This window comes from Kryptolebias marmoratus, linkage group LG15 (genome assembly GCF_001649575.2).
Source record: "Kryptolebias marmoratus isolate JLee-2015 linkage group LG15, ASM164957v2, whole genome shotgun sequence".
In the NCBI taxonomy this organism is placed as follows: Eukaryota; Metazoa; Chordata; class Actinopteri; order Cyprinodontiformes; family Rivulidae; genus Kryptolebias; species Kryptolebias marmoratus.
Window position 1 is genome coordinate 5,578,636 of NC_051444.1, and position 12,394 is coordinate 5,591,029.

The 12,394-nt window shown below is 37.9% G+C and overlaps 1 protein-coding gene across 1 annotated transcript; it reads right to left on the reverse strand.

Annotated features, from left to right (window-relative positions):
• Positions 1-1,621: 1,621 nt before the first annotated feature.
• spi1b (Spi-1 proto-oncogene b) lies at positions 1,622-12,382 on the reverse strand. The gene is made up of 5 exons (XM_017405484.3): positions 8,880-12,382; positions 8,282-8,372; positions 7,192-7,382; positions 4,545-4,689; positions 1,622-2,988 (listed from the first exon to the last, which is right to left on the reverse strand). Exons 1-5 carry the CDS (start codon positions 8,919-8,921, stop codon positions 2,675-2,677), a joined length of 783 nt encoding a protein of 260 aa, XP_017260973.1. The 5' UTR covers positions 8,922-12,382; the 3' UTR covers positions 1,622-2,674.
• Positions 12,383-12,394: the final 12 nt, after the last annotated feature.

The window sequence follows — 12,394 nt, forward strand, 5'->3', positions numbered from 1 at the left end:
TCTTTGGATCACCCAACCCACTTCTTCAGTCATTTTATTCCAAACCAAACCCCCTCCCATCCCAGCAGTGACCTGACCCCCCCCCCCGGGTCCGACCTTGTGCTATATTTCACCCATCCTCTCCTCACCACCTCAGCTGAATGACAGGCCTTGAGAGCGTGAGGAAGAGATGTAGGCCAGAGGATAAATTTAGACTAATTTGAGAGATGCCCATGCTCTCTCCTTCTGTTACATCTAAAATTTAATACAATAATGTTTCACAATAAGAAAATTTATGGTTGTTTTTTCCTTTGTGATGGAGTCAATCTTTAGTTTGCAGGTTTCTTTCTGTCTGTACCTAACATGCTACAAAGGTTTTTATTTATTTATTTTATCTCAAACTCAGTCACAGGACACTCAAATAATGCTATACTAAGCTACACTATATATAGTTATTTAAGGATTTTATAAATATTAAAGATAAGTTAGCTACATTGGATCTAGTTGGATCATTTATATATCATAGCTAGAAACAGGACAGGAAGCTGGAAGTTGAAGGCACATAGAACAAGCTTCCATGTCTGCCGGTCCCAATATTTTAGGTTTTAAGCCCTGTCTTCTCCATGTAAATGCCGGGAACATTGTCTTTATTCAAATTTAAAAAGAAAGGGGTTTTTTTAGGTGTTGACTCTTGTTGATTCACAAAGTTCCTTGCTGCTGTGTGTTCAAAAATTTGTTTTTCTAACACATTTAGTTGTAATTAGTTATATTGAGTTTAAAACAAGGCTTGTGTAACAGCATGATTGTGTGAGGAAGAGTAGTTGTGACTTAACCCTCCTGAAGCCCTGAAGAGAGGAAGAGAAGCCCTTGTACAGTAACTTTGAGGCCTCAGGAGGGTTAAAGCCTCACATCCCTGGTTTGGAGTCTCTGGTCCCCAAAATACAACATTGCAGTCCTCATAAACCAAGTCCTGCTGGTTGTAACTCCCAACAACGAGAAAATGTTGAGACATTTGGTCAAAGTAGACTATAAACAGTGTTTGGTACTGCCAGCTCTTCTTGACTTTGTTTTTCCTGCTTTTGCAGTGCCCTTAGTTTTATTTTTGGTAATTAAAATGAAGATTGTTTGGTTTCCACACCTCGCCTGCCTAGAATTGTGAAATTTTTAACTTCCTTTTTTTTATTTTAAAAAAAAAAACTATTGATATGTGGTGAAGAAATAAACATCTTTTGGTAAATGTCTTCAAAGAAATCGATGCAACTGTTGTGTCCTGTAAACAGGTGAATAAAACGCTTACAGAAACTATAAACGAAACAATCAGCGGTCGCTGTCGTTGTGACATGTTTCCTCCGTGAATGTTTCTGTGTGTGCGGACTGCTAACATGAGAACGCCATAAAAATACGGACTCCTCGCACCCGCTGGCCCCTGCAGCGCGTCAGGATTCGCAGGCCGATACGAGTCACTTCAGCTCCTCGGTCATCTACTAACCTCAAAGTTCCTCAAAGGTTAGCTGTTATCTTTGAAATGTAATGAAAGATAATAAACTTCATCTGTTAACTTTAACACATTTTAGCTTTGCAGTCTTCTTCTCCTTTTTTTGTGTTTTAACGCTGACGCTTGCCAAAATAATCTTTGCAAATGTCACAAAAACACGTACACTGATGGACAATTTATTTTTTACAAGCAATTCATACAAATGATCTTTACAGTTTATTTTCTATAATGTAAAATAACACGTCATTGCTGACTTCTTTGTGTCTTCGGGCTGTTTTAAATATAAACTTGCAAGGTAAATAGACTATACACACAATAGTTTTGCCCACAGTTAAGAGAACTTATTCATGTTCGACAAAAGAAGTGTCAAACAGAGGAGGAAAACAAAATGATAGCCACTGAGTAAAAAGGGAAAAATCTCAGCGAGGACACTTTGAAGGTCCTTTAGACAAATCGCCAATCACTCAAAGGGTTCGACTAAAAAATAATGCATATTTTTACAAAGATAAGTTAGAAAACGTTCATCCTCTCGCAGCTGTTACGAAGAAACAAACCAGCTAAAGCTGTAGAGACTAAAAAATATTACAAAGATTTGTGAATGTTTGAATCAGACTTAATGAAGGTTAATATCAGTGACTGTATATCTTCACTTCAAACTAGAATAACTTTATAGTTACTTTATATCACAAAAAATTGCATTTTAAAAACAGGTACTTGTGCAGTTTAGTCTTTATTTTGCATTAAAATGATTCAATGTGCAGATTAATTTACAGCGTTTATAATTTTCACCTTCAGGTGGCATTTTTATGCTTTTTTAGCTTTTAATGAATGTATTTGGCCCCAGAGTTAAAATTTAGATCAACACAGGACTGTACACAATTCCCAACAATAAATCACTTTTTTTGTTTGTTTGTTTAATTCCTCATTCACAAATTTTTGTCATGTTTTTGTGCTACAGTTTTAGAACCAGAACCGGTCTCGTTTCCACACTGCTTCGCTTCGCTGCAGTGAGTGGCATTCCTCTTCGTGTCCTGAAGGGGAAAGTCTTTGCAGACTGTGGAAAAAAAGTTTTACGCAGCCTTTTCTGGACTAGATTAGTCTCACAGACGGCAGTATCACTGCCAAGTATGTAATGCTATTTACTAGATTAGCACTGTTATAAAAAGTATCTACAGTTATAACAGAAATGATTACTTCTCCCTAAATGTACACTTTTCTCTCAGGATGAATCTTCCCCAGAACCTCGTCACTGAACTGGTACGTCAGCTTCTTCTTGATTTTTTTAACCTCTCCAGTTTTGCCGTAGTTGCGCAAGGCGCGGGCCATTTTTTGGTAGGTCATCTTTTTGCGGTTGCCTTTCTGGATTCCCCAGCGGTGGGCGAGGGCCTCTTTGTGTTTGGAAGAAAACTGGAATGTCCCCTTGTCTCTGTCCACCCACCAGATACTGTCCTTCATTTCGCCATGCCTTAGGAGGTCCAACAGGAACTGGTACAGACGGATCTTCTTTTTATGACCTTTGGAAACGCCAAAGTGTTGGATCATTAGAACTGGTTTATTTTAACTCATATTGCTTGAAAAAAAAAATCAACATAAAGCAACAGAACTTGGAATGTTATTACTCAATTGGTCATGGGTAGACAATCATAAATGCCTCTTAAAATGTTGTAATGACTGTACAGAAATTGTCAAAATGGTGGAATGTTCAGTTATTTGTTTTCCTGTAATTTCCTGCCACGAAACTACAGTTTCCCTATGAGGCTAGTTATCTAAATTAAAAAAAAATAATCTTCTTTTAGTTATTTAAGACAAAACTGCAGCTGAAGTACAAACCAAAATACTTGGATCCAAATAAAAACTTCTTAAGAGGGTATTTTAGGTACAAACCACTTGATTACCATCCCAAAGGCTCAGCTGTTTCTGGTGAATACTAAAGCAACCAGACATCTGCTTGTTAAACAGGCATAAGGCAAGCTACGGTTGTGCAAGAGAAGATGGCACCTCCTAGAATTACATGTATTATCCTCTGACACAAGCTGGTGACGCTGTAAGTGCATCACCATTAAACAAACGGGCTGATGACTGTCACATTTCTGCAGAAGATCAAAATTCTCTCCACAAAATTTCTCACTTGAGGGCAAAAAAAGGTGAATCTACTGATATACGAGGAGCTCTGAGTCCACAGTTCAGTGTTGAACACAGGGTTTGAGGCCTGCAACCTTCCAATTCTTAAAAAAAAATCACCAGTTGTTCTGTTGTTTAGCTTATTCTGAAATTTTGGGTCTACGGGGGTATTTATGGTGGGATAAGGAGAAATCTGTGATGTATTAGAAGTGCCTGGGAAAAGCCAAACACTTTGTGACTTAAATGCAGAAGCTAAAAGAAAAGATGTTTTAAATTTATACTCAATTTTTGCTATATAGTCATTTTTTATATCTATCACCCACCTATAGTTTATGCTATTTTATAAACATCTTAAAACATTAACCACCAAGCCCTATTTGTGCTTGTAAATAAACATGTAATGAGAAACTGACAGCAATAGAAAGTTTTATAACCAAACATTTGCCTGAAACTTTATAAAAATGTTGAGTTTGGCTTTGTTTTAAGATGGCTTTGCAGGATTAAACTCTATTTCCCCAACCTGTGGCTGTTCAAAAAGCTGTCTACAACACGTAAGGCATTATTTGCTGGTAATCTTTACGCAGAACCTCACTTCAGAACATCTGAGCTATCGCTTTGAGTTGTTAGAAAAACCAAGAAGAAAGCAATAAAAAGAAGACAACGCTTATTCTTTATCCATAAAAGAAACATTAGAGCAGCTCTCTAATTTGTGATTTAGGATGTGTGATTAAAATTTCTTAATACCAGCTCACACACCATGACTTAATATACAGCTCAGTGCTAAAGCAGATGACAGATTGTTTATATTGGTCATTAATATTGTCATCACTAAAGCTTAGGTAAGTGCAGTGACTTGACATTTCCAATACAACAAATGGTGTTGACACATACCTAACATACACAGTTACTAAATGCACATACAGTATGAAACAGCGGTCTGGATCCTTACCCAGATCTGGTGTGATGTAAGGGACGCGATCTCTCAAGCACTCTTCGTCGGACACTTCCAGCGGGGGACTTCGCCCTCCTTGGTCCTCGTCGTCAGAGCTGCGCTGGGACGCATGAGGATACACGGTCGTGGGAAAAAACGCTACCTGTGTCGATGTGAATAACAGGAGTGTTAGTCTCATGTTGTTATGAATGTATATTTATCTGTCACATAAGCTGCTCTACAGTGGAAACAATAAAATAAATACAGTTCAGGAAGTGGTTCATGTCAGGATTCATGATTGAACATTTTGGGAAAATGCTAAAGAAACCAGAACAATCATCGCTTTATTAATCAGTTCACTGAGTATTTTACAGGCTTGATTTATTCAAGTGTTGCACACAATAAAATTGGTCAACAGTCCAAATAATTTTGACGCAGTTAAGCAGCTAACCAAACATTTGCAGTCTTCTCTGTTGCATTTTTGCTAAATGATGCTCTTATTTTTTCAGCATCCAGCTTCATTTACCAAGAAGCCACGTTGTTGTTAGACCTGCAGATTGTCTTGCTTTTATATAAAAGACCTTCGTTTTGCAGAAATGTTATCTGGATTGCAGTTCTCGTTCCTCCCAAACCCGTTTACATCAACTGGCATTAGCTTACCCATACATGTGCACGAATGAACCAACATGGAAGTTTGATCTGTGTGAGTTCAACAAATGAAATGGTTCCAGGTGGTTGCCAGAGAACAAATACAAATTCAGGAATAAACGTTGATTCTTTAAGCTACAGCAGACGATTCCACTTTACTTCAGTAAATGAGCTCAGTCAGTTTTATTGCATTTGTTTGCTTTTCCAACCTTTTATTGCTCTTGTTCTTTGAAATGTGCTGCTAAACAATTTCTAGTTTTCACTTTAATACGTTGCCTTTTATATCACTGCATTTAGCTTTTAATTAATATTCTTTTACTTCTATTTTAGTGTCGCCCCGCCCCGAGACAAAGCTGAATGATAATGTTTTCGCCTGAGTTTATGTGTGTATATCCTTTACTAAAAGGCCTCATTAACCACTTAATGAGTTTTAATGAAGCTTTCAGGAAAAGGTCCTTAGATTCACATCTACAGCAGGCTAACTATTAGACCCAACCTGATTCAAGATGGCTGCCACATACAACTGACCTTTGAAAACATAAAACTGACCATAATTCAGCCAAATTTACAGATGCTGAGCTAAAATTTACTGTGGTGGCAGCTGAGAGTCATTTATAACTGTACATGATGTTTTTTTCAAGTCTGACCAAACCAGCTTCAACTTTATCACTTCTAAAGGTGAAACGATCTCAGTCTAAAACTGGGTGATGTGAAATGCTACATCTTTAATTCTAAAAATGACCTTTTGAACCTTTTGAATGACCTATGATACTCCTTGACACCCTTTTTTAAAATTATCAGTTAGTCATCTTTTGTGTGCCTTAAGCTTTTTTTCTGTTCACATGTCTGAGCCTTTTAGGTATTTTTAGTTTTAAGGTTTCAGCAATGTTTAAACTGCAGTCAGGCTAGTGAGATCCCTTTGTGACAGTTTGTCACACCATATCTCCCCCAAAAGTAGACACACACACACACACACAAATAAAATGTCACCGTGTTGGTTTCTATTAAATGGTTCTCACTGTGAGTGAAAGATGGTGGCAAATTTTTCTCTGCATGAGCTGTGATGTGTGGAGCTGTGTGTCTGCACGGGCAAAACTTGTCATCCTATTAATAACGTACTGTTAAGAAACAGTCGGTGGCGGACAACTGCATGTGAACTCCCTATGTTGAAAACGTGGCTTTCACATTTTATTTTGAGATGACATTTATATCGATGTTTTAACACCTCCTCTCATTTTCACCTCCCTCGAATGTACACACACAGTGTTGTAAAAATGGAAACTAAAAAATAAAACCACCTAATGAGTGAAAACTAACATTTAACCCAAAAAGCACGTGCGCTCTGTGAATGTAAAGACAAAAGTCAAGATTTTAGAGCTCAAAATCTGATTCTGACACTGATTAAACTTTAATTTTTCACATATTAGGTGACAAAAAGAAGTGTAATCTTTTTCCTTTTAAACATACATGTAGGCTTGTCTTCTAAATAGATGTAAGGCCCAAATTAATCTTGTTAAATGCACGTGCAGTTTGTGTTTATCTGCTGCAAACAAGTTTGAAACACCAAACCCACACAAAGTGGGAGTGGGGAGGTTTCAGAACGAAAATGTAGACAAGTCCAAGAACCAGAGACGCGTTCTAGTTCACTGGTTCACAAACGGAGGTTTGAAGCGTGCAGATGTGACTTTGAATGAGCTTAGCTGAGTCGACAGAGCCTATTCACAGAAAAGGCTGTTTTTAAACAAAATCAAAAGAAAAAAAAAACATGAGCAAAAACCCTAAAATTAAAGTATTTCTTGTAACTCAGAGATTCACTTCCTAATTTCTGTTAAAGGTCCTTGAAAGGCCTCCAGCCCCATAGTTTGGAACATTTTGCCAATAAAATATTTTACGTGACGTGAATTATCAACCAGTAAAACCCACCGTCATCACATTCACCAGGAGCTATTAAACGACTGTAACAGAATAAGCATGTTTTTGTTTGTTTGTTTGTTTGTTTGGGTGCAGGAGGACCTACCGGTTGCTGCAGCACATGCGGATGTGCACCAAGGTTTGGATCGAGCAGGTTTTCGGCGTCGTATCGTATGGCGTCGTGTCGTATAAGGCCGGGCGTGTGGAGGGCCTGGACGCTCTGGAGCTCCGTGAAGTTGGTCTCTTGGAGGTTTTCGAACTCTACCAGGTGCGAGTGGGGGTGGTAGTTCCAGTGATCTAAACACAGAAGGCGAGAAACGTGAAAATTGCTGGGGCCTTTTGCTGTTTTGTTGAGGTCTCAGCATAGAATATGTCAAAAGATTTATAGATTAGAAAGACACATTAAGGTTTAGAGCACATTGTTTATGAATTTGCTGCCTCTGGCTTCTTTCTTCACCCAATAACATATTCAAAACTCAACAAGGAAACTTGAAAAAGCCCTTTTTGAAGGATTAAAATGAATCATCTTTAAAAGTGTGGGGCAAAAAGTACTGCATCATCTTAAAATTACTTTTAAAACAAGCCACTCCACCGCTCCACTGTAATATTATACCATTAAGCAACTATATTCGTTTCAAATAATTTAGGGCAACCATGAGAACCTATTTTGAAACTTGATACCAGTTATTTTTATCGCATGCTCCCCCTCTCACCCTTTATTTCAGTTGTTTTGGTGCAATATTCAAAACAGTAGATTTCAAGAGAAAGTAAAGCACCTCTCATGTATTAGCAAAACCCCTTGGGGCGAAAGTTGTTCTATGTCTGTAGTTGTGGCGGGCGAAAGAAAAGGCATCTGTTTCCTGTGTTCCATACACCCATAAGGGGTGCGCTCCAGCTGCACACGTCGATTTCTTTTTACGTACGGTAAACCAAAAATGTCTGCGTTACCACATCTAGTTCTGAACATTTAAATAAAATAAAACAAAAAATAAACTACTGAATGACCAAATTATTTAAAACACAAGGAAAAAAATTACAACAAGCCAAAGTGCTCCATATAAAACAACCTCACTGGATTAAGTTCAAGACATTGACATGTTTTAACAGATAAATATTAATTTGTTTCAGTTCAGTTATCACCTTGTTGCATTAAAACTGTTCAAATAACTAAAGATTACTGTTGAAGTAAAACTCACCTGCCTGGATATCAGCATCTAAAACATATGGGTTATAATATTCGGCAATTTGATGTCTATAGATGTCAGACTCATATGTTTCTTCTGTGTGCTGAAAGATCAAGCAAAAATAACAACACATTTTTTAGAAACAATTTCTTTCAATACGAAACATTTTTAGTTCCTGCTGTTTACTGTGCAGCTGTTACACGTTCCATCAGTGCTTCAATCATCCATTAAAGCAAATTAATTAACATTCTGGCTTCTGTAAAATTAACATTACATGTCTACATTTAAATGAGAACAAGCAACATTTGTGTCGTAAGAATGCTTATTTCTTTTCTTGCCTCCACAGTTCTGAAACTTTGGGGTTTCGTTTTCATGTCGCCTGTAGTATAAAAGACTCTTACAGTTTGTGTCTTTCACTCAACTTGAAACGGAGACCACATTAAGTCATCTAATCTGAAAAAAATCATATCTATTTTCACAACAATATAGTTTTTCCCCCCTTTTAGTGCTGAGCTAAAAGTAAACAGCTCCATGAAGGAGTTTTAAGCCTCGTTTTGTTGAATCTTCCGACAGGTTTCGACAAAATAATAAAAAAATAAAAAATACTTACAGGGGGGATGAGGTAGCTCTCCATTCTGTATGGATGCAACATGGAGACCTCTTCTCCAACGAACCGACTCTCAGACGCTTTAATGGCAAAACGCTCTCACAAGCTTTCAAAACTTTTGTGGCACCATTGCACAATGTTTCAAAATTTCCTCTCACTCAACGAAAACCAAAAAAAAAAAAAAAAGAAAGAAAAGAAAAAAGAAAAAAGTCTCCCTGTCCTCTCTTACTGTATAGCTTTTTTGACCTTAGCTGCGCTCAGAGGCCTTCGGCTCAGTCAGGCAAAATAAAACCGAGCGAGGCCCGCTGTTTGTTGGTAAAATGAAAAAGGAACTTTTAACTTCTGTAAAATGTTCTGTGGGTGGGAGCACTGGAGTGTGCCTACAAGTTCCTGGCTATTGATGACTTGTCAGAGGAGACCATGAAACTTCGTTTATCAGACTTTATATGCTGCCCCCCTCCCTCAGCAGCCAATCAACATAAAGGGCTCCCCTCAGTTCTGTCAGTTCGTTTCCTCCAACGTGTGTCTTACAGGTGATAAAAACTGGCTGCAGGGAAGACTTTACATGCTTAAACTTAAACTTGCATTTGTCTTTTTAAATGCTATGTTTTTTGAAGACATTAAGGAAAAACTAAACATCTATTTGAAGGGTTATTTGAGCACAACAGGGCAGGTCAAACAATTTATTTAATACTGTTCTATTAAGAGAATAATGGAAAATAAAGTAATCTACAACGATAATCTCTTTTATGAAGGTTAATTCACGGGCTAAAGTAAAGGATTTATCAGAAATACTATATAATGTTTATGAAACCTGATCAGGAATTTAGAAATATTTCATTTATTTTCATAAATGCAACAAATAAGTAAGATTATCCAATTTTTGCATCACATTTTCAAGCCACTCTCCTGCAGTTCTAAACTTTTTTTTTCCTTTTTAGCAATGAGCTTAAAGTCTCAACAGATAATTTATTTTTAAATGATGTGTTAGATTCGCAGCAGCAGGATTTAAGTGCAAAGTGTGTGTGATGCGCCTCACTGTTAACCATCGTATGCCAAACTGCTGCCCTGAAACTAACTGACTGAAAGTCTCTGAAGGCGTCGTAAGATGCAAAAATGAAATAAATAAGCAGTCCTGTGAGGAAAACGGAGGCAAGATATCGATAATGCATGCGTGTACACACACATACACACATACACATGCATCTAGCCAGGCGTGAGACGTCCTCTAGGTCTTTTTTCTAATAATTACAGGTGATCATTTACCTTTTATACCATCCCTTATGTGGAAAGTTCTAATTCTAACTTTTAAAAGTCTGTGGAATTGGTTATAAACAATTAGTATCTTACCTGCTGTAGGTAGCTTGCTGAGAGATTTGCTCATTTGGAGAAAAAGTGTTTAGTTTGGATCAGATTCATGAGCTTACCACTAAATCAAGCAGGACCAAGACCAGAGTGTAATGCTGCCGTCTTAAAACAAACTTTAGCCTCAAAGGTTTCAAAGTGGTTTATGCAAATACTATTTTATGAACCTTTATTTCACTGTCAACCTCACATTTTGGCTATTTTAATAGATTTGTTGGGGTTTTAAACACAAATAGCAGCAGCTAGCTTTACTTCTAGTGCAGCCTGGGGGACTGTGTAAACAGAGATCTTTCAAAGAGTGACCTACAACAGGTAAGATATTGATTATTCATAACCTTTCCACAGAAATTCATTTTAAAGATCCGAACGATCCCTTTCAGCCCCTAACAAGACATTTAAATTTGCAGGCTTTATCCAAATAGCTTTAAACACCCTTGAATCAAAAACAGCAGTTATCCCTTCCTTTCTCACACATACACACACATCTACACACACACAGCTGGGAGATAAGATGAAGATACACTATCTGCATTGTAATCACTCAGAGTTGGATGAAGATTATGACTACAGTATCACTACAGGGCACAGAGGAAAACCTAGCAGAGGAACCGAGTGCCCCTACTGACAAACTGAGAATCTGACAAAAACATGTGGTATGTTTTCATTCACCAGTGTGTTGCTGTGCAACGTACTGTACTTTACAAGTCGCTCAAAAATGTCAGGGCAACATTACAGTTAGACGTGTTGTTGACAGGTATCTGAGCAAACCATGAGAGCTGCAACAACTAAAAATAAAAGCATGTTTCCTCAATGCTGAAATAACAGTTGAATAGTACTGTAACCATGCAGCACAAATCTGAATGTGTTTTATTAGTCCTGCTCGTTAAAGAGGAAGAATGCTGAGTTGTGATAAGGCAGTGCACGGAATAGATTACATGTTGTAAGATTAAAATACTGAAGTTATCTTGATCTTCTAACTTGGGTAAGAATGAGTGTCTACTCTTAAACTTGCAAAGACAAAGCCTTTTTTAAATACAAGCAGATGGTGATTACTGGGGCCTGACAGCAGAAAAACATAGGAAGCAATGTGTTGCAATTATTATTATTTTTTTTTTTATAAAATTCTGTCAAAATACACTGGCACTTCTATTAAGAACAACCCTGGAAAAAAACCATTGGACTGAACTGTGAATGCTTTAAATCCTAATAAAGTCGTACACTCTTTGAAATATCTCATGCATCTCTGGACAGAAATGATTGAAACCGTCACAAAGTAATTACTGGATGTTCCTCTTTGACTGAGTGCATATTTGGATCAAACCGATTCAAAATGTCCGCCACAGCTAACTTGGCAAACACAAAAGTTGGAGTTGCTGAAGCAAGTATCGGTGTGGTAGTAGCTGACAGTAACCGAAGAGTTGTGGCAGTTGTAAATGAAAAAAGGAGGCGGTAAGCTCCCAAACTTTATTACAAACATGCCATCACGCCAGGCGCCATTACAAAAACTCTTCTCTTCTTCTGCAGTTCTACCACACGCCACTCTGCCCCACCCTGTCACAGCAGCACCATCCAGTGACAAGAAGTAACAGTGCATACGCAAACCTACGCAAAACCTAACACTGAGCTAACTTTCAACATTCAAAATGGCCGCTACAGGTAATACAAAAATCTCTATAACTAAGTCATTTTTAGAGATGCTGAGCTACAATTTGGTGTAGCAGGAGCTGTCAGGAACCTCCAGCTGTACTCCGAGTGCTAACAGTTTGCTAAGCTCTCTGTTCAAAATTCAAAATGGCCACCGCAGCTAATATAAAGGAGGCTAAAACTAAGTCTCTGCTTACAGATGCTTCAGCTTCAAAACGTGACCAAAATATATTGAGGACTCAAAAATACGTCATGAACAACTGAATTAATTTTAATGAAGCTCTCAGAAACCAACAAATGGATTCATTTTGGAGTCATCCTGATTCAAGATGGCCGCCGTAGCTAAATGCACCAAGTGGTAGGCACCTTCAAGATTTTCTTCAGGAATTTTTCTCGTCGTTGAAATTGTTCCCCAGCAGCGCACGTGTGCAGCGCGTTCGCACGTTACTTCTGGGTGATCGTATTTGTCAGACTGTCTGTTCAGAGAGCTGTTAAAACCACACAGACTG